Raw genomic sequence first — 22,379 nt, 5'->3', positions numbered from 1 at the left:
CACTAGTAGACGGGTCTACATGCTCGCTTTGCAATCGCTTCCTCCAAAACGAGCCGTCGAGGCGCCTCATTATCACATTTTCTTTAGGTGTGTTCCACCATGATGGTTAGGCTACTAGCTTTACTATTTTTTTCTCTTCTAAAGACAAAGTGAGAAAGTGCTGCCACCGATGTCGCTGCAAGAATGCTGCGGTGGCCATAAAAAGTCAAAGCCCACTTCCAGTCGTCCACCAGCCAACAGACAAGCATTGCCAGCCATGACGGACGAGCTGGAGCTACTGACGCCGCCGCCGCAGGCCGCGCCATCCTCAGGGCGCGTGGGTCTCTCCGCCGCTACGCTCGTGTACTCGTCCGACGGTCGCTACGTGTTCCAGCGTCAGGCGCACGTGGTGCGCGTGCTGCACTCGCAAAGCGGTCGCGTCCTTCACGAATGTGTTCGCGCTGACAACAAGAGCGCGGTGCGCGCGCTGGCACTGCACCCACACAACGCGCTGCAGTTGCTAGCTGCATACGAGGATGGCTACATCATTGTGTGGGATTTCGTTGAGCACAAGCCGCTCGCGGAGCTGGATGCCAAGGCGCCCGTGCTGTGGATGGGGTCCAGCCGCACGAGCGCGTCGCAGCTTCTTCTGGTCGTCCAGACCGACGCAAACACCTGGAGCCTAATAGAGTTCAGCCTAAAGAAAAAGAAACGCGGTCCTGTCTGCTGTCACGCTATTGAAATTTTGCTCTTCCTGTGTATTAAACACAATTTCCTAATAGTGACTAGACACTGTTTTTATAGGTGAATAGGGCTACAGAAACCCATTATTTAACCACCCCAGCAACCTCTTCGACCCACCCTATGTCTGACCATGGACGCTTTTTCGCTCGTTCAGGTCGGTTTACACAATCCGAACACAATAAACACATAAATGAAACACAACAGACACTTCAACAAAAATCCACGCCCCTATTCAACTGTTTTTTTTCAAATACTGTATCATTTTACGTGAGGATTTAAAAAAGAATTACTTCAAGTATGCACTTTGGTGCCCTGGTGGACAGCCTGCAAGTATTTTAGTCATAACAATCTTGAATAGAAGACGCATCGACAAACAAAGATCCATTCGAATGGAGCAGCTTCACTCCCACAACACTTGGCGACAGACTTCTCGTCTGGCGAGGTCAAAGATTATCTTGATGACTGCAGTGGGTAAAGGCGTCACCATCGCGACACTTAACACTGCAAGACGATGCTGGAATGGCAAATTTTCGTGTCCAAGCAAAACTCCATTGTGGTCCCTATCAAATCGCCATCGGAGATTTTTGGAAAGCGTATGTTTTTTATCCATCGATAATAGCAAACATCTGAGCGTCTTGTTTTTTCGAAGGGACGAATGGAGGACGTTAAGAATCCTGTTTGCAGGGCTTGTCGGGTTATCCTCGAGATGAAGAATCTGTAGGTGGCGAATCGATTGGCAGCCTGGATCTCCCACCAGTCGAAAAAAATCTTCTTGGTTTGCTGCACTGATGTGGTTTTGGGCTGCGTTTAGAGTATGCAGAAAGCAGCTCTCTTGTCTAAACGCTTTCGTTATCGGCGTAATATCTGTCAACTCACAACCGCTAGCATCCAGACTCTTTAACAAAGGGCATCCTTCCAGGATAACAGCCAACGTGGTGGTCCTTAACGGGTTGTTTGGTAGTCGGAGCGTCTCTATCGACTGTCCGATAGCCTTCACCCATCCGGCTAACACACGAGCATTGTGCTGCTGTCCCAACGATCCAGTGAGCGCACCATCCTTGTTAACTCTGAGCATTTGCGACGTCGTCTTGACTTCCATCATCGTCAAAGATTTCAACTTGCAAGTGCGAGTATTTCTAACTCGGGTTTCCCTTTTGACAATCTTTAGATTCTTGACGTACAATTCCCCATAACCGGGGATCAAAACACACGTCCACGATACTCCAGAGTCCAGTACTTCGCACCATAATTCTTTCTCAAGCTTCAGACCGGATGGAGGTCTACCCCTGGCGTGTTTCTTCGTATCTCGAGGGATTTCTAAACGAGTACCGGTCGGTAGAAGAGCCCAATGACTTGGTTCACTGCACGACTTCTCAGTCGCTTCAGTAGTCGTCTTCTTTTGCATGAGATGTAGAGAATAATCGGTAAATTTCAACAGATATCGTACAGCTTCCACATCTTCGAGTCGTAGTACGCAGTGTGATAAATCCAAGCTTACAATGGAAGACTTTGACTCAGGGTGCAAGCCACAGCCACGAATCACTGCCCTCAAATCCACGCAGAGATAATTCACGGATTCCAGATCTGCTGTTCCCTTCGTGTATAGCTGAAAACAGCGCACCAAGCTGGAAAGTGCTGAATGTACTGAAATTCAAGCTTAATACCGTTAGACTCGTAGTCACAGGAGCGTCAGACCTCGAAAGAGCTAAACACGCAGACACGAACTCGCAGAATGAGCGCATAAATCGCTTACAGCTTTTTGTAGTAAACGTCCAGTCCAAATGTAGCTCACTGACCGTTAGGGTCGGTAAAGCCACAATCTCTGCTAGTGGGGTCAGATCGCGTTCGGCGATCGTAGTTTCACTCAAATCCAAACACCGAATCGAGAACAAAACCATCGCTGAGCTCCCAGTTCCGTGTCTATTTGAAGCTGCCAAAAGCAGATTCCGGATTTCAGCCTTCGAATCGCCCACTCGTAGTCGGCTACATGAAAAATCCAGACCGATCTTAACCCTTCGAGGCTGTCGCGGAATAGAAATGCCGAGCTTGGACATGATACCATACACACGTTGATCGACTCGTTGGAAAGTTTCGTTTGGTGACGAGGAGAAGGCTTGAGCACACAACTCCAATAATTGATTTTTTACTTTCATGCTGGAGAATCTGAGTTTAAACTTCGGCATCGTATGAACCTCACCGGCGCTTCTCACTGGTGTACATGTACAAACTGGACGTTTCTCACGCCGTCGAAGTCGCTGTAATGAAAAGTACTCATTGCAATTAGCTATATGGCAGATGTCGTCCAACACGTGGTTCCAGAAGTGAGGGTTGCAACGCCACGAATATTCTTGGCAACGCGCAATGAGGGTCAAAAACCGTATCGCTACCAGTTTATCATAAGCTCGGCGCATGGTCGCGTCGTAAAGACCAACAGAACTAGAAGATATGGCGTTTGAAGTGGGTGTATTGTCATTGAGGCCACTGCATAGTGCAGTATCGACGGTCTCAGCTCGGAAAGTCACAGTAATCCACGGAACCGGCAGCAGCTGCTCGGTCGATTCAGCACGTGATATCTGACGAGGCAAAAGATAGACGTCTTCCTCCAGACACGCACACACTTCTGCAACGTGGCGCTCGACGGCTAATCCAGGCCGGAAAGGCGTCCTCCGCACCATTGGCACTTTAATCTGAAGAGAACCACTTGGGTGGGACACTGCGATATATAAACAGGGCTATGCTCTAACTTTCTGCGAATAAAGATCTTAAATTTTGCGTCCAGGTATTCTGATTGGCTTAAAGCGAAATATTATTAACAGTGAAATGTTAGCTTAGTCCATTTCGTGTAAACAGATACTATTATAGCTTGATTATCAATCGTACAGACAGACCCACGCAGTGTTCAGGTTAATTCTCCTTAACCCGAGAGCTTGTATGAGACACGATTCTGCAAAAAGCTAAGCGTGCTGAGACACGTTAACCCTTCAATAGCCTCCGGGGCTAAGCCCCGAGCGCTTTTTAAACCTAATATTTGAAGGTCCCCTCACAATTCTAAATCAAGAAGGGGTAGGCGGATTTCAATCTTTCCCGCACGTCATTACATAAATGCGAGTGTGGCTTAATATTTGTATTTCTAGAAGATTATTGTGCATTCTAATGCTTTCGTCCGAGCCTGATGCTCGATTTGTATTTAATAGAGGTCGTTTTATTAAGTCGAGGTCTATAAAAAGTACAAATCGGTATAGCAAGACTGGCTGATAAATTGAGCTACGGCAGTCAAATCGACTGCTCGGGATCAATCAACCACCAAATTCACTTCGATATCCTGAAAATCGGTTTTTTTGCCGTTTTGAAATGGTAATTCGATCACAGATAAAACATATCGATGCCTGCCTCTTTCCAGCTCATTTTTACGCGTGATTTAATGCTCCACCATGCTCGACATTAGCTACAAAACGGATGGACATTCCGGGATCAATCAACCACCAAATTCACTTCGATATCCTGAAAATCGGTTTTTTTGCCGTTTTGAAATGGTAATTCGATCACAGATAAAACATATCGATGCCTGCCTCTTTCCAGCTCATTTTTACGCGTGATTTAATGCTCCACCATGCTCGACATTAGCTACAAAACGGATGGACATTCCATCTCAAAGCACAATAAAATGATACGGATTTTGATGGGTGCCACACAAATCAGCATGGAGGATTACAGGCAAATTCCCGCGCCACTGATTTCTCGAGCATTCGGGAATTTCCCCCGCTGCATCAGAGGTGTCCGGGATCAGAGCTCAATGGCGCGAGCTATTGTGAAAAGTATGGAAATCAAAAGCCCCTTCGGGTTTGTCAAGCGACTACACGTCTCTTGTGCCGGGAAAGACGAAGAAGGACATGCGTGATGTGATTTTTTGTCGGGGAGGCGGAGGTAATGGCAACGTTTGACTGTGTTGCCTTTGGTAGATTTGTATCGGCTTTCATGATCACCGTGTTGACTTAAGAATTTGTGTTTGACTAGAGGAGATGAGGAAAGCAGCCGTGGCAAAGCACAAAGCCAAAGCAGTGCCCCAGCCTACTTTTCAGAGCGATCGGACCCAAACCGACGTGTCGCGCTGTGAAGATGATATGTTAAGCCTTGTAGTGTATGTACGTGTTACCATTCGAGCGCAGTTGTGTCTGCGAAAGATGACAGTCCTCTCGGCCCTGGTACAGTGCCCGCAGATGCTGCCGTTTTGAACGGTGAAGCGTCGCACGCAGCTAAATCCAGTACCCAAGGTGATAACTTCTTTTGTTATGTGTAAACGTGCTATGATTCTGACTCAATTATATCTGTGACGAAAAATGAAGCTCTTGCATTGAGAGGCCCCGTTGCATACGACAATTCGGCTGTACAGTTGTAGCACCCCACGTTGTTGCAACTACCAACTTGATTGTTGATGCATCACACGATTCTCCTCGAGCGGTCCATCCAGCAGCCAAGGTATGGGTAGTTAATTATGATGTACCCCCTGTTTCAATTCACATTATATCGTGTTTGTGAGGGGTACTGTTACCATCGACAGCCCAAAATATCGGAGTACGAGTGCTGAGAGGATTATTGCAGACGAGGTCCCCACGTGTAGTTGGAATGCTGAATTCGATGCCGCTGCTGGATCCGGGCCATAGCATGCCTGTTCAGAAGCTGGGGATAGCGACAGAGACCATGAGCGAAATCGACGGACAGTGTTGCAAAACACCAACCATGAGCTTATTACGTATACACACGATAAGGGTACCCGGTATTGATTCTTATCGTGCATCCTTTGAAAATGACCCATCCATCATTGGGCCCGGAGATAATCTAGCAGGATTTGCAACGTTTGACTCCGACGGTGGCAACGAAAGTATGTATATTTACGATGATGAGGACCTAGGCTTCGGAGAGGCAGGCATACATTTTGAACCATCTCTACTTGAGACAGCTTGCACGTGGAAGCGTACACAAGGATGTGCTAAAGGGAATTAAGTCCACTGGATGGAATGGAGTCAATACGCATACACCTTTCCTTACATGGAGGATATGCGACGCACGTCCTGATGCTTGCCTAACTGAGGAGTATCTTAATATCTACAACGGTGAGCATGGACCTACTGCAAAATCTCTGTCTGCTGCTTCGGCGGCGTTGGTCTGATTTGTGGCTCCCCAACTTTAAAAAGACATTGATGGAGCAAGTGATGACTATTTCGTTTTAAATTTGATTCAGCGTGTGATCACTTAGCATGCTAAGCAACAAGCCAGGCATCAGAAGGACATCGACGTTGAAGTAAAGTCGCCGGAACAAATCAAGGAGCACTTATTGGCTACACCTGACATTTCTGGAGAGCCCATTGTATATTTTTTGGACTACGCATGACCAGAACAATTGTGCCGAACAAGGAGAAACATGACCACCACTGGAAGACTACCGACGAAGGAACCATTCCACGTGGCATTAATATGAATCGAGATCGGTTTACTTACCTCTCGCAACATGCATTCCAGTCGCAATGATGCCCCTAGGGCTGCTACTGACAGTGCGTAGAAGCTGCAGCCTGTGATTACTGTACGGCAAGACACTTCCAAGCAAAGATTTACGCCTCCTCCGGTCTTGACGTTTGATAAAGCGATGCATGCTTCAGTTTAGATCGGCCTTCAGCCGCATGAGGGTGTACATGAAAGTCAAACCTCACAAACGGAGGACTAAGCTCTTCATGATGTGCTGCACTCAGACGGCTTATTACAATCCGGCACGTATGTGTCGCCCATTAGGGTGCGCTTTGTTTGCTCTACCGTTGTCCTATCGTCTTTGCTACACGCTTACATATTCTTTATCATATCTGATACGGTCTCAAGGATTACGGCGGTAAATGACAAATGTAGGACGACAGAGCTCCTCCCGACCCCTCTGCTCCCCCCCCCCCCGCCTTCCGACTAGTAGTAACAGATCGATTTTATACGTCCGTGGGACTGGCAATGCAACTACTTACGATGTATTTCTACATCGTCGGGACGTTTATGATGAACAAGCAAGGCCTGTGCAAAGTGCCCTTACCTCTCATACAGATTAATGGGTGAAGAGCGTCGAACAAGCGATCGGCTGACATTGATATAGAAACGTATGATGTGGCGACGTCCGTTCATGCTCTGGTGATGAAAGTAATCCGCTGGTACGACATTTAAGGAGTGTACATTTTAGCAACTGGTGGAAGTGCGCGGCAGGACAGAATAATGGGCGGCATCGATGTGCATGACCAGCTGCACCGCTAGAGGTAAGTTGTGCTATCGTGTATGGACAGCTTTATCATTCACGCTAATCGTGTTTGCTACATGCACTGCATAGATACTTGTTACAGTAGGCAATACGATACAGGAAGTATTACAAATCCTTGTGTTTAGGCCTAATTGATCTGACAATTATCAATTCATGTATTGTCTACAACAGCCTGGGGGTAAAGAATAGTGAGCGCAAGACATCACTCGTGCAGCACTTCAAGCAGCTACACCTCGAGCTATGCCAGCTTCAACCGGAGGCTGAGCAACAGCTACGGCACCACCGAGGATTCCGAGAAACACCAACTATAGCCCAAGAAGCTGCTCTACACGTCTCTGTGCTGACCGACGCGTGGCGTAAAGACAGCGCCACAGAAGCTCGACAACGCCGTCAGCACGCCTGCAAGCTCTGCGTCTTGCTCAATGCAGATGAAAAGACGCGCGGGGGTGATACTACGTTCTTTTGCAGCGAGTGTAAGTTGCAAAAGGCTTCTAAAAATGCTCTAGCAGCTCAGGCCTTCCTTTGCAACACATTGAAGCACTCGGTAAGCGGTGTCTTGCTTCGAGATCTCGCATAAGCATTGGAAGAATGGCATCTTGATTCATCATATCCGCAGCAAGCGCAAGATTCGTGCCGATAAGCTGAAGAAACATACCAGCGAGAATAGTGGTTACGCCAACAGCTCCGAGCATCGAGCGATGATTCCAGAAGTGAGAGATGTCCATCAGAAGCGATCCCACGGAACTAATGACAAAGTTTAGGCAGGCTATGGCTCTATTTTTGACTTCCTTTGATTAAACCGTTGTGCTCTCGGAGTTCCATCTGTTTTTCTAAATATCTACAAATAGTGAACTGTCTCCACTTTGAGCTGTATCGACTTTGTGTACAAGAGACACAATAGTGTCGTGCGCGTGTGTGTAGATCTAGGTAGAATAGCAAATTAAAGAGTAGGAATAAGAGTTAGCTTTCGTGCCCGGCGAGTTTCGGCCAGTCGATACTAACAAAAAGCGGTCATACCTATTTTCGATCTGTTTTAGCCGGTTACACCTAACCGGCTTCTAGAAAGCTTCTATTGGCTGTATTTTGCACGGTATGAAAAGACAAAAAATTGTACACGGAAAATACCGTAGATATTTTACGGATGTTTTCCGACCTGTGTAGGGAATCGGAGCACATTCGTGATAACCTCGTCAAATATACTAATTACGAATTATCCCATCCTTGGCAAACCTATACGCGTTTGTCATACGCAAGTATAGTTTTTAACGCATCCCGCCATGCTCATCGAACAGCTCACATCTTCCTTGGGCTTACCAAAGTAGTTATCTAAGTTATTATTGGTGCGGTTTTTGAGGTGCGGAAGAGCGGTTTGACAGCAATACACCCATCGAGAACCTTAATTCTTACCGAAACATGTAAATAATTCTGTCTATCCGATGCGATCACAAATGCCCTAAGCGATCAATGAGCTGTATCGTAGCTCCCCTCGCTCACTGCATAAACCAACTTGTGGCATGCAGCATCCCCTTGACTTGCATCCGCAGATGATATTGTTTCAAAGTCCGGCTTGGATTGAATTTTTTTTTCAAGTACTTAATAGCGTGAAAATGACAAATCAAATGCGAACCCCAGAAAAATGGCCTCTATCACGCAGATATCATTGAGATCTTTGTCTACCACGTTAGCGCGAAGCAAATTATTCTAAGTAGGATGGGAGCGTTTGATGTGAGCGATCGATCTCTCGATGTGTCAGTCTTCGTTGGCTTCGATAAGAGAGTGTTGAATAACTGCACCATCCCCAAATTCGTTCATGTCATGAAGGGCAAGAGCTGGTAATGATATCTGAGCGGTAATAAAGCAAAGCTGTCAATACGTAAAAAAAAAATACGTAGATTATTATGTACAAAATAAAGCCCTGGAAAATACTGGACTTATCAGATCTCTCACATGTTTGGTTTGTGACGGCAGTCCACGAGGAGAAACTCGCTGAATCGGCCGTACATACGCTGCTTTGACGGAGTAGCTAACGAGATCACGCCTTCTTTACAGTCTGTTTCCGCAACGAACAATGCGCCGCTGCTAGCGGAGCAATTTCTCACGCAGACGCTTCGGTGTCGTCAACGGAAGACACAGACGAGGTGTGTTCTGGAACCAAACTGTCCACATCTACCTGAACTACATATTAGTCAGCATCAAGTACAGTAGGTAGGCGTATTTCCGACCTCTTTGCGCCTACAGACAGCGTCCCTTTCACAGGCACCCCTACCAAAGTCTCAACGATTCCACGAGAAACAGGATACGTCGCGTAAACCACTACAGAAACTTTATAGTTGCGAGTGAAATATTTTTTATTAAAGATGCAATCGAGTCAAATCTCATTGCACTACAAATCTGAATGAGAAGTCGGTTTGACGGATGTGTTGAGGAGACCGGCTACCCTCGCTTCTAGACTTTCATTTTTTTTCAACCATGAGTACATATGAGTGTACGTTGGTACGGAACACAGCCTTCAGAGACTAGCCGAGTGTTATATTCCCCTTTCTTTGGCTTTTTACCCTCCGCACGCGACACGGTTTCTTTAACAGGAAGAACTTGCTTCAATCTGTCACAGTACTTTAAGAGGTACGTCTGCCACACATCCCACGTAGCGTGCTAAACAGAGGTGGCTGCAATTACACCCGTGTCGCTTTCCTCCTCTTTAGAATCATCTGCGTCAGATGCACTAAAAGCTGCATCCTCCCTCTTGCAGACCTCATGACCGGTTTCCTCTCCAGCGTGAAAAATATCTCTCTAGCGTGAAAATCATCCACATGGTCTTCGGGACTGAGCTTTTCCTCGTCATCACCATTCAAATGGCTCAACCCCATCGACTGATGGCGGTTAGCACCTGCTGCGTTTAGTGTCTCGTCTCATTAAACCCCCACACCCTGCTCACCAGAACCAAAACATAGCGATACCCCCGACAAACCTGGCCCTCGTCGCCGCCAGGATTTATGGCGTCGTCTTTCCAGCAAACTCGCATCGTCCTCATTCACGTGTTGCTCCGTACTACTTTACGGAAAACGTGAATGAGATCTGGTGTGTCTTTCGCATGTAAATAATCGACGCGATTGTTTTTCGTCGATCATGGCCTGTTCGGTTCCATGATTAAAATCCTGGCCTGCAACGGTTTCGCTGAAAACATGACATCTATTTCGTCTGGCTGGCTAAAACCAGTAGTTTGTTTTTTAGTGCTACGTTCGACGAGGTCTGACTCAGGTGGGGTTTCTTTAATACCGGCGAAATACCTTGATTAGAACGCGGCAACATTTGACCACTTTTCATAAGCTCTTGCTCATACACTTGGCCTTGATAATTAAGATCGCCGCGTCTACCAACATAAACAGCTACGTTAAATAAAGAGATAACAAAAAAAACCGACGGTACCAAGTGCAACAGCTCCTATACTCCAGAAAAACCCGCTCACTAGACGACGCTACTGGGTCGTCACTGCTGAGCATGGCATGTTCCCCGCAGCCTCGGTCATTCTACATGATCTAGGATAGCAATATTAATGAAGAAGGCTAGCTGCTGCTGTAATCGCTGCAGTAAGGCTGCGATTCCCGCTGTACCTATGTTGTACCGGTAGAAACCTTTTTGGAGAATGGAAAATGCGCAAGAAACTCTATAGTTTATTTTGAGCAAATTGGTCAAACCCTGACCTTTTGGTTAGAAAAAAAAAACGGTACTTGTCGAACCCTGCCGTGATTGTATTGAGGTTATTTAGAGATGGGATCTGCCCAGCCCTCAGCCGCAAATTAAATCAATTAATCACTGCACTGGCGAAATGATTGAATTACACGTACGAGAAGGTATGCGAAATTTTTTTCAAGTACTTAATAGCGTGAAAATGACAAATCAAATGCGAACCCCAGAAAAATGGCCTCTATCACGCAGATATCATTGAGATCTTTGTCTACCACGTTAGCGCGAAGCAAATTATTCTAAGTAGGATGGGAGCGTTTGATGTGAGCGATCGATCTCTCGATGTGTCAGTCTTCGTTGGCTTCGATAAGAGAGTGTTGAATAACTGCACCATCCCCAAATTCGTTCATGTCATGAAGGGCAAGAGCTGGTAATGATATCTGAGCGGTAATAAAGCAAAGCTGTCAATACGTAAAAAAAAAAATACGTAGATTATTATGTACAAAATAAAGCCCTGAAAAATACTGGACTTATCAGATCTCTCACATGTTTGGTTTGTGACGGCAGTCCACGAGGAGAAACTCGCTGAATCGGCCGTACATACGCTGCTTTGACGGAGTAGCTAACGAGATCACGCCTTCTTTACAGTCTGTTTCCGCAACGAACAATGCGCCGCTGCTAGCGGAGCAATTTCTCACGCAGACGCTTCGGTGTCGTCAACGGAAGACACAGACGAGGTGTGTTCTGGAACCAAACTGTTCACATCTACCTGAACTACATATTAGTCAGCATCAAGTACAGTAGGTAGGCGTATTTCCGAGCTCTTTGCGCCTACAGACAGTGTCCCTTTCACTAAGTAAACCTACCAAAATCTCAACGATTCCCCGAGAAATAGGATACGTAGCGTAGCCCTACTAGGAGATTAATTTAGAGATTATGTGCATACACCAATAGTAGGCATCGATTCGATGCAAATTTCAAATGAAAAGGGCTCTTTTTTCCTACCAATTTCATAGGTTTCACTCGGCAGGAAAGGTTTAGCATGGGTATAAACTGATAGAAACTTGGTGAACGAAACAAAATATAGCTCACTTTACTCCTCGACGTAAATGTTTTTTAGAATTTCTAGCTTTATTCAGTTTTTCTTACACTATAGACGGCTAAGTATTGTGCAGAAATATCACTATTCCCTCTTAATTACTTTTAAAAGTTTGTAAACGTAGCTATCGAGGCCGTTGAGGCGTGTGTTGAGCAGACTGGCAGTCCAATGAGAGCCCGTAGCGCTACCAGGCAGCGCGGCATCATCCGTCTACCTTTCGTCATTGCTCGCTTGAAGTTGCAGCGGTTTCAACGCCTCGTAGTAGCCACTTGACGCAGCATCGAGACGCTGAGGCTCCTAAACATGGTGATTTCGGAGCTCTGCCGGTATTTTTCTAGAGGTGATAGGCTCGCTCGCATGTGTCGTTAGGGCCGTATCGGGCCAGCCGCCGCGGGCGTCGCTAGTGTTGGTCTCGATTGGCCCAGTACTTCACCGAGCAGACTGTAGATAGACAACTACAATTTAGCTTAAACTGCAATAATGCTGCTGAAGACTTCGAAACGTCATGCTCCACTTAGCCGAGTTGTTTTCTGCAGCGTACTGACCTGGGTGATTTCAATAAACTCTTCCAATAGAATCGATTTTTTCTAAAAAGAATCTTAGAATTGTTTTTGCATGTTCCACTGCTCGTTTGTCGCAAACCTCACATTTTATATGAAGTTGTTCGGATTACTGTCGTAGCGCTTTTTCATACGTGACGTGAGTGCGTTTCCTGCCTTTTTAGCAAGATAGAGTCGAAACTTGTTAAGGTGCTTGATCCCCGGAAGCTTTGAGAGCTTTGGGAGCTTAAGCAGACTGGAAGCCTGGTCAAGCTGGGGGGTCCTGATAGCTCTCTCCTCATCGATTTCGTGCGGCTTGGTTCTTCCTCTCAAGTAGCGCTGGTCTTCATTTTCGGGCTGGAAAGGAGAATTTACGCCACTCATTCCGGTAGCCCTCTCAGCAGGTGCAATTGAGCTGCAGCTAACCAGCACAAGCAGCATCAGGTGAATAGCGCGCATGGTGCAGTCAACTTTTTTTTTCTCTTTTGGCTGTGAGAGACGTGAGCTTCTAACACTTTCCTCCTTTTTTGCACTGGTACTGTACTTGGATGTAAAAATTTAATACTCCTGCTTTACAAAAACGAAACTGATCAGAATTATCTGCTCAATTGTACAGAAGTCTCTCTCATTAAAGGTAAGGGGTCGTCTGATTAATTTACGTAGGGAATATCAGTGCTTTCGTAATTTGTTATATGATTTCCTACCCATGCCATCTGATACAAAGGGGTATATGAAGTACAGGCTACGCTTATTCAGGGGGACTTCTGTTTTCGGAAGTACTACATGTACTAGTAGTAGTAATAATAATAAAAAAGATTACGGTTTAAGCAACTGGAAGATCTGCAACACGTAATCGAGATACAACAACCAAACGTTTACCAAGTTCTCGCTATATTACCGGTATACTAACGTAGTACTACTAGCCTCCCTATCCATCTGTTAACCTCATTTCAAAAGCCCCACGTCTCTCTCGTCCACTTGAATTTTATCCATGGTTGTTTCATTCAACCTACCTGCAAGATCGGCAATGCGTTTAGGAATGCCCATAGTGGCTCGCAGTGCCGGATGTGACGCGATGAGTTCCAGTTTATCAGTTGAGTTCACAGCACGTGCGTGTTTAAGTTCCTCAACACGAATCGGCCGGCTCATGAGACTCACTAGCATCATCGTCGCGCTCTTCATGTCGAACTTGGACAGCGTGTAGAGCCGTTCGCCATGTCCACGGACAGCACCGTCTGCACAGATAGAAGTCCGCGCAGTTAGCACAATCTTTAGAGACGCATTATTTGTCAATATATCCGACAAAAAGACACGGAATCGGTCCCGTCGAGAGTCGTTCCGTAGCAGATAGTCACAGCCGTCCATGACCATAAGCATGTGCTGTCCGTTAAACTCGATCCGCGCCTTATGTTGCTTTAGATGATCAGATACCATCGTTTCTAACCGCGTAAGTACGCGACATCTTCCATTCGCGATATTGATATTACGTCGCATCATCCCCACATGTTCATCCATCTCGTCTTGAGCTAGTTTGGCTACCGAGAAGATACGCACGCCTCCTTCGGACGTAATGCGTGGGCCTACATAATTCGCCACCGCATGAGCTACCGCTGTCTTGCCGATACCTTCTTCGCCACAAATCGTAACGAGACGAGTGATACGAGACTGCGTCATCATCAACGCCAAGCAGATCTTGTACACTTCCACCGATCGATTGCAAAATCCCTGACACATGGCTGGTAAGTCATCGAACCACAGCTTCGGGTACCGTTTCTTCTTCATCGGTTCGAGATTAATAGTACTCGACGACTCCACTGCTGCAAGAGGGAAGATAATCTCCGAGTGGTCTCCGTCTTCAGGAAGCAGCATGAACTTCTCCGCCACAGCCATAGGTCCTCGGATATTTGGAGACTTCGCAACTGATTGCTGAGCAATTGTGAAGCTTGCTCCGACTGGTTTACCAGTTGCAAGTGCCAAGTAGAATGCGCGTGTGAACTCAATCGCCGCGTAGTCTTCGATCTTCTGGTTTGTGCGTACTCCAATGACATGAGGGATGCCACACGCTACGAACGCATAGGCCAGTGGCGCAGACGAACATGCAGACACGAACACGAGACGCAGCGTCGATTCTCCTGCTCCACCTGCAGAAAATAATTCCTGCAGCCCTTTATGAGGAATCGGGTGCACTAGACCCATCCCATCTTCAAAATACAAGTGATTCTCATCTCCATGGCCGGAAAAATGAAGCGCTCGACAGCCGAGCGTCACCATCGCTCGGAACGTGTCTGTGTTGGCGAACTTGGCCACCACACTGATCTGTCGTGGGCACTGGTATATCCTGGACATCGTTCCAGGTCCATTGTTACCACCTGCGTCGTTGATTGCCGCCGGACGCTTCGCAAACTTGGACGCTTCTACCAGACTCTTCTGTAAAATCGAGTACTCCCTTTTGACATCCAGCTCTGCTATTGGATGATATTTGCCGTGGATATCCTTCCCCACTAGAGGGGCCGAGAACAGCACTCCTAGTGTGTATTCCTGTAGATTCGGTCCTTGCTGTGATTTATCTTGGGAATCTGCCAGAATCGCTGTTTGCGTTAGCTTACCGCCTTCCTGAGCTCCTCGAACGTGTGGATCTTCAGCGACGTAGCCCAGTAATACATTACCTTGACGTGAAGACAGCAGCGTGATCTTCTGTCCGTCTGCTACTTTGTATTTCTTGTTCTTCTGTACTTGCACACCGTCGATTCGGATGCCATTCGTGCTTTTATCCGTGATAAACACGGCGTGTCGGTGGGTCTCTGGGTCCAATGCAGTCTCTATTATGCAGTGCGTTCTGCTCAGCTTTACTGGATCGACGCCTGACGTTTTCATATCAAATATCCCAACGTAACTTTCTCTTCCGAGGGTTACGCGTGGGGTTAGCATTTGCATCTCGATCCGGTACAGTCCTTTCTTCTCCAGAGCGTTCTTCTGGAACGCTGTAACGGCTTTATCCACTTCTGGGTGCAGTACAAGGCGCATTAGACACAAGGAAGGACTGTCCTCCAGTGTCTGGGTACATTCTTGCGTGTTCTGTTGAGATATACTCATCGCCTCCAGGAGGTTCTGCGAGTCTTCTTTCATGGCCTCAAACTGCTCTTCTCTATTGTCCACAGCGCTTGTCAAGATGCTGGACGTCATCACGCGGTTGTCTGGTACTCCATTCATGATAACTGGCCCTGGCAGGGCGTAGGGCGCCACTCGCGAGCGTTTATTGGGCAGATTACCGTTCATATTGAGCTCGGGCTCTTGTTCCGGGTCTCGAGCGCTACGGACGCCCCAAGAAGACGCTAATGTGGACGCTGATGAGGTCGATGAGAAGCTGCTGCCTAGCCTGGACCCGGAGTGGTCGGCAGTGAACATTTGGAGCACTGATGGCCCGTTAGAGGCAGCTCGGACGGCTGGAGAGCCTAAAGAACCCGGTGGAGCGCGGGTTACAGTCGGTGTGAGGCCGCCCAGCACCTCCACGCGCCGCTTTCTGTTGCTGCTGGCATCTGTAGACAGCACACCGCCGTCCATGAAGGGCCGCAGAGGCGTCGGGGCCGAGTAGACGCTGCTTGTGCCGTCGTCCATGAAGTGGCGTTTCCTCGTTCAGTGCGGGATGGATAATGTGGCGTTTTGTGAAGAGTGAGGTATTTATTGGTTGAAATGATGGCGAATGGGTAGATTGGATTGGTGAAAAAAGAAGTTGCCGCAGACTTTACATTTTTCTAGTGAGGCGAATTTTCGGAGGCGAAGTTGAAGTGCGTCAGACAATAGACAAGAAATGGCTACAAGACATGCTTCTACAAATGGCTACAGCGTACGAGTAGCTATATATGGTGATTTATGAGCCACTCCAGTGTACGAGAATTTGTACGCCGGATTGGCGAGGGACTTAAGAAGCAAACCATCTAGATCCAAGGCGGGGCCTACGATAGAACATGCGCCACTTTACTTAAAGTGGTATACATGTATTTCGAGAATCATTTATAGCCATACGGCAGCTCCTCAGCAATATGGCGCATTCACGAGGATGCATCAAACACGCTAACCTAAATGTTTCTTTAGCACTCAATGCATTCTCCGGCGACTGGAAACTTCTCGTGCGTAATAATTAGCTGGACTACATTTAAAGTATTAAAATAAACTAAACTTTATGTACCAGAAGGTTAACGGTTGAGCAAGGACGCTGATGCACAAGCAGTTGTGTACTCGGTGATCTATGGAAACCAAATTCTATTCATGTCAGGATTTCTATATATCAACATATATTTTATAAATCCTGCTAATAATCGGTATCCTTGGAGCAAATCCGTTTCATCAGAGAAACCCCTACAGATATCTGTCTAGACAAGAATAGCTGAAGCGAAGACTCACAACTGTCCTGTCATTTATAAAAGTTTGGTTTGAAAGAGCCATGACAGTCTCCAGTACTATGGAGAGCCAAGACAACGACTGTTCCCCAACGTACGCTTAAGATTGAGTAGGAATCATCCTATCATCCTATCTCTAACGACACTACCCGATGCCTATAGCAATACCGAAGCACCTCTTGTCACCGAGTCACCAGCGGAGATCAAGCTGAGGCAACGCCAACGCATCCTCACAAGCACCACCGATGTCGCCGGTGAGACTGCCACAAAACTGCGAATCAACTTGGACAAACGCCGCAAAGGATTTCTAAGTCCTAGTCGACTGTCGAGTAAGTAACTCAACTGCCCAATCCGGGTTCTGTATTTATTTAAACCATGTCACAAAACAAACAGGTGCGTTCCGGCTAAACGCTGAAATGGCGTTGCGTGTATCGTTCGCTGTGGTACTCTCGTCGATTATTCAGACCCGAGACAAAGCCTACGATCCTGCCCACGCCCACGACAAGAAGTGGTTATTTTTCCCGGACTGGTATTATCTTGGTGGTCTCAGTTACTGTGCCATTATGGTGATTTTTTCCATGGCTTACAACGTCGGAGGCACGATCCGTGAAGTTTGCCAAGGCTTCTCTGGAGTGGGAGTGGCGCTTTTGTACAATTATATTTTGTTCGCTTTCATTGAAGTGGAACGATTCGACAGTAACGCAGACGACCCTTTCAAAAACTACTATAAAATCAACAAAGCCTTTAACTCGAGCGCGTACTGGATAAATGTACCCAACCTGTACGCGACTTTGCCCGGGATTCTCGTTTTTACCGTCCTAATCATGGTTTTACCCTTTCAAACCAATACGCGCAAGTACGCGGTGGGCACAAACGCCTACTTCAGTAAGTGCTGTCCAATAAAACGTTGAGCAAATGTTCTAACGTGATCGTCTTCCACAGCTCTGACAATTATCAACCCGGCGAATCCTATAAAACCTGGCCAACTCAAAAGTATTGACGAAGAGCTCTTCGACACGAGTAATATATTGAGAAACTTGCGTGTGTTTGCCATCGTTGGTCTCCTCGGTGCATTAATATCGGTGGTGACTATGTGCGTCCCCTATCCAATATTGTAAGTATCTGGTTCCCTTTCAGCCGTTTAGAAAAATAATCTAACATATATTATGTCCACCGTTTACAGTGCCATCTCTCGTTTACGTGAAGACTCCCAAAAAGCCGCTAATGATCTGTTGGAGCTGTTGAATGTCGTCGTGGACTCCTACTGCTTCAAGAATAAAAATGTGGAAAATATGGATTTTCTAAAGCTCAGACTGAGACGAAAGTTTGACGACGCTGAAGCACGTTATCGTCGAATGATATCTCTTCTGGAGGATTCGTGGTGGGAACAATGCTTCGGGCTTCATTATCCGCTCCATTTCAACCGAGTCATGAGTCGAACCTACATTACATTGGTTGGCTCGCTTATTGCTGATCTACGGACACTAAGTTATGCCATGCGGCTGGAGAAATACGGACGGCTGCATACAACGTATATGGCGATACTTAAGCGAGAGATTTACGTAATCCAGACCCGTTCGAACGATTTACTGAACGAAATATCACACGAGGTCCACGCTCTGTCTCCGCGTAAGTCGCAAAAAGTTACACTGCGTTAAAAATATTCTCTTCTAACGATAGTATTCTCTTGTAGATCTCGATCTGAAGTCGCTGGGTGCGTTAGAAAATCAGGTGGAAATGGCGTTATACCGGTTTCGGAAGACTCAGAACCGCACGTTCCGTAAGGAACCGGTGACTTCGGAAGAAGTGGCAGAAAATGTGCCACTAAATTTGTTTTTATTCTCCCTCAACTCGTTTTGCAGCACTTTACTCAACTTCCAGCAATCGCACAACAATCGAAAATACGACGATGCGCATCGAGTTCGCTCCTTCGTGAGGAAATCACTGAAAAAAATCATTGATCCGGAATACTACAAAAATCCGTCCATGTGGATTAATGCTTTCAAGATTACTATCGCTGTTATGGCGGGAGTAGCGTTCAGTGTTGGTGTCTATGGCTTCAGTGCCTCGGTGCCGTCTACAATCGCATACATCATGTGCGAAACCATTGGGAGTTCATTCCGAACGACGGTAAATCGCGTCGGTGGAGTCGTAGCTGGGAGTGTGGTTCCCTCTGTCTTCAAGTTCTTCTTCGTACAAATATGCGATCCTCAAGAACTTAGTATCGTATTATCCAACATAGTGCTGTTCATCTGGGTAGGAATGTGTATGTACGTCTACTTCGGACGAGGTTACGGAGCCTACAGCGGCTTGGTGGCAGCATTCGTGGCGTCTGACACACTCATGCGGCAAACGGATATTTGTTATCCGAACGGATCCGATAGTTCGAGCTCCATTGCTGTTGCGTCGTACTCCAGTCTCGCTCAAACGTCAGTGGCTGTGGTTATATTCATCTCTGTCGAGACCATCATCTTCCCAAAAAGTGCGATATCAATGCTACGTCACAGTATCGTGGATTCTCTCAAGTTACATAAAATGACATTCGATGAATTATTTGGACATCACCTTTCGAGCTCGGTAGCTATGGACGAAGCTAGTATGGCCGACATACGCCGTATGTTGGTGGTGACATTGCCAAAGAGTCTCGAGAGACAGCGTCAATTACTCGTTGAAGCGATGGTTGAACCTTTATTATGGAGACCTCATTTCTCTACTGACAAGTACAAACGGGTACTGGAGATCTCACAAGGATTGCTAAACAGTAACTATCTGCTATTTAAACTACTGCGCTGGTTCCACTTCCGGGTTTCTCAGAACCGCGTAAAGCTTCATCCTACGGATATCCGTGATGACGTCCAAGGAATGGCTGTGGATGACGATCTTGATAGTCGTGCGAAGTGGAGAGTTTCGACTACTCATTTTCAGTCTTTAGTTCGGGATATATTTGAGACCATGGAGTTAGTATTTTGCGATACATTTTGTTATGCAGACCCCGACCAAACTGCAGTCTTCATGCAAATGAAGGAAGCGTTTCGCCTTGCAGATAAAGACTGCAGTGGGGAATTGAACGCCGACGATGTGACGTTTATGCTTGGAACCATATTTGCTCAATCTGGAGAAGTAGAGGAGGAACAGATCAAGAAATATGTGCAGGAATTTATGGATGTGGTTGGGAGACCAGGTCGAACTACGGTGTCATTCGAAGATTTCATGGACGCTTTAGAACATGGACTCAAGCTCGAGATAGAAGTGTATCATCGAGTAAAACCAACGTCTCCAACGTTTCTATCGAACACGCTACCGACGGATATCAAAAACGAGGGCATTCAGCGGATTTGTAAGAACGAAGATAACATTTTAGAGAAGGCAGAAGCTGCTACTGCCTCTGCGATCTCGGAAACACACGGAACAAGCTTTTTTTCATCGGAAAATGCCTCTGTCTTCATACGACGAGAATATGATGTCCTGAACGTCGAAGATTTCACAACTTCTGAAGTGGTTGCTCACATGAAAGCTGCGTATGCTGAGTGGCTACTCACCGACAATCGGTATGAACGCACGTCCATGGAAGAACAATTGCTGTTAAACTGTCTCGTGAGCGGGGCTGAAAGCATAGCGAAGAGCCTCTCGGAATTAGAAGAGATTGCTATGTCATCCTAACTTTAATAGATATTGAAGGTGTTAGACGCTAGATAAAAAAAAATTCTTTACTATTAATAAAGTTTTTTTTCTCTTTTTCAGGCTATCGATAAATACTTAAAGGCATTTCTCAACACGATGTTGTTGATTTACAATTTGTAATTGGAGTGCTGTTCCGTCACGTCACGTAAGATTCAGCAATCGTGTAGTCCGATGTTAAGCACGGCTATACTGCTGAGTGTTTTCATTCTCTCCTAATTTCTGCCTTGGACAATGTTGACCGCCGACAAAATAAGACAGCCGGCTGTACAATGCGTGAAGGATGCCAAATAGTTATATTTGGTATCAAGTAATTATCATTTAATAAAAAATGTCAGTTTTGTTGCGTCAAATTACTGAAAGACTAACTTGCTGCTGGCACGCTGGTACTTTAACCCCTTAGTTCCCGTATGTTTAGCCGCTAAACATAAGAGGTGTATAGCTTCTTTCAGTTTTTTTCGGCATCTATGTTATGTTTAGCGGCTAAACATAAGAGAAAAACTGAATTGGAGTTTGTATTGAACAGATCTTAAGAGAGCGCAGGAAAGCTCAATACTGAAGTCAAGACAAAAGTGGGAGCCTAAAACGGCCGGATATACAGGCTTAGGGTAGCTGGAATGGATTCCTGATTGAACGAGATAAAGAGAGGCGGTGTCACCCACCACCAACGGGTGGCCGACAGTCACAAAACTCTCTCATACTTCAAAATGACCGCGGGGGCAGCAGACCAGAATGGTGGCGACGTCTGGCAAGATGCCACGACGGACGCTGACAGCGGAAGAGACCCGGTTGTGCAAGGCAGCCCTCAGTGACCGCCACAAGCGTCGCCTTCGTCGAGACGACGAGAGGCAGTCAGCAGCAGAGCCAAAGCATGGCGCTGAGGGGCGTGCGTTGAAGAAGCAGTCTAGGAAGAGGGCGGTGAAACTTACGACGACAGCCATGGAGATAGCAGAGTCTAGAGGTCCACATATTGAGCCGGCATCACCCAAAGAGACAGAAGCAACAGCGAGTACGGACGAAGCTAAAGAGGTAATACCTGTTGCAGAAAATGAGGAAGATTCTGTGGAACCAGAGGTGGAGGAAGTTGTAGCAGACGTGGTGATGGCTGTGGCTTCAACTGTGGCTTCAAGTGCGCTTCTAACGCCTGTGCGAGATGCTCAAGGCGCTGTGGAGACCTTGCGCCCCCCTCGGACGAACAAGCAGGCGCCGGGTACGCAAAGATCCCCGAAACGACGCCGCCGCGTCCTACAAGACAGTCCAGAACGCGAAGCTCAAGCTGAAGGCACCATAAGTGACACCACAGACACCGGTGCTGCGTCAGCTGCCCCGCATCTCCCTGTCGCCTGCGTAGTCGACGGTGATCCTAACATCATGGCGGCTGGTGCACGTGAGTGCACTGGCCTCGGATCAGAAGAGGAATCTGGTCCTGATTCAGACGATGACGACGCGGACAGTGAGTGGGAAGGAGATTGGGAGCTTGGAGAACTCTCTGATGAGGAGTTAGCCGATTGCGTTGGAACTGAACTACCGGACACGTTCTGCAAGTCGGTGGCGATGAATGCGGCGCGTTTGGCGGAGATGAAACATTCTGGCTGGGCGTATGGTAAGTTATGTTGAACGCTATCCAACATACGCAACTATTATTCCGTCGTTGTCTAACATAATGTTAACATTATCTAACTCACTTTGATGTGCTATTTGTAGACCAGTCCAAATTTGGAGACAATCCCACGTATGAAAACCTTTACGACGGGCCTTATGGACCATCTGAGAGCGTCCTTGGAGTGGCTGAAGACCCACTGGCGCTGTTCTTCTACTACCTACCGCCAAAATTGTGGAGACAGATTGCCGTCGAGAGCAATCGCTACCACACGCAGTCGATACCGGGTCGTGCGCAGGCGATTCAAGCGAAGCAGCGTCGTGGTGGTGGAGAAGTAGAGAACCTCGCAGATATTCGTCGGCGACTAGCACGT

General features: G+C 46.9%; 3 protein-coding genes across 3 annotated transcripts; 1 reads left to right on the top strand and 2 right to left on the bottom strand.

Annotated features, from left to right (window-relative positions):
- Positions 1–12,442: 12,442 nt before the first annotated feature.
- PITG_07766 (secreted RxLR effector peptide protein, putative) lies at positions 12,443–12,790 on the bottom strand (the record flags this gene model as incomplete). The annotated part of the gene is made up of 1 exon (XM_002904641.1): positions 12,443–12,790. One exon carries the CDS (start codon positions 12,788–12,790, stop codon positions 12,443–12,445), a length of 348 nt encoding a protein of 115 aa, XP_002904687.1.
- Positions 12,791–13,276: 486 nt separating this feature from the next.
- On the bottom strand, positions 13,277–15,946 carry PITG_07765 (uncharacterized protein; the record flags this gene model as incomplete). Its single annotated transcript, XM_002904640.1, has 2 exons — positions 13,277–15,469; positions 15,548–15,946. 2 exons carry the CDS (start codon positions 15,944–15,946, stop codon positions 13,277–13,279), a joined length of 2,592 nt encoding a protein of 863 aa, XP_002904686.1.
- Positions 15,947–16,769: 823 nt separating this feature from the next.
- Positions 16,770–18,664, top strand: PITG_07764 (uncharacterized protein; the record flags this gene model as incomplete). The annotated part of the gene is made up of 6 exons (XM_002904639.1): positions 16,770–16,822; positions 16,891–17,057; positions 17,122–17,613; positions 17,671–17,748; positions 18,422–18,442; positions 18,591–18,664. 6 exons carry the CDS (start codon positions 16,791–16,793, stop codon positions 18,662–18,664), a joined length of 864 nt encoding a protein of 287 aa, XP_002904685.1.
- Positions 18,665–22,379: the final 3,715 nt, after the last annotated feature.

This window comes from Phytophthora infestans, genomic scaffold (assembly GCF_000142945.1).
Source record: "Phytophthora infestans T30-4 supercont1.11 genomic scaffold, whole genome shotgun sequence".
NCBI classification, from domain to species: Eukaryota; Oomycota; class Peronosporomycetes; order Peronosporales; family Peronosporaceae; genus Phytophthora; species Phytophthora infestans.
This window is presented reverse-complemented; position numbering and strand designations above follow the sequence as displayed.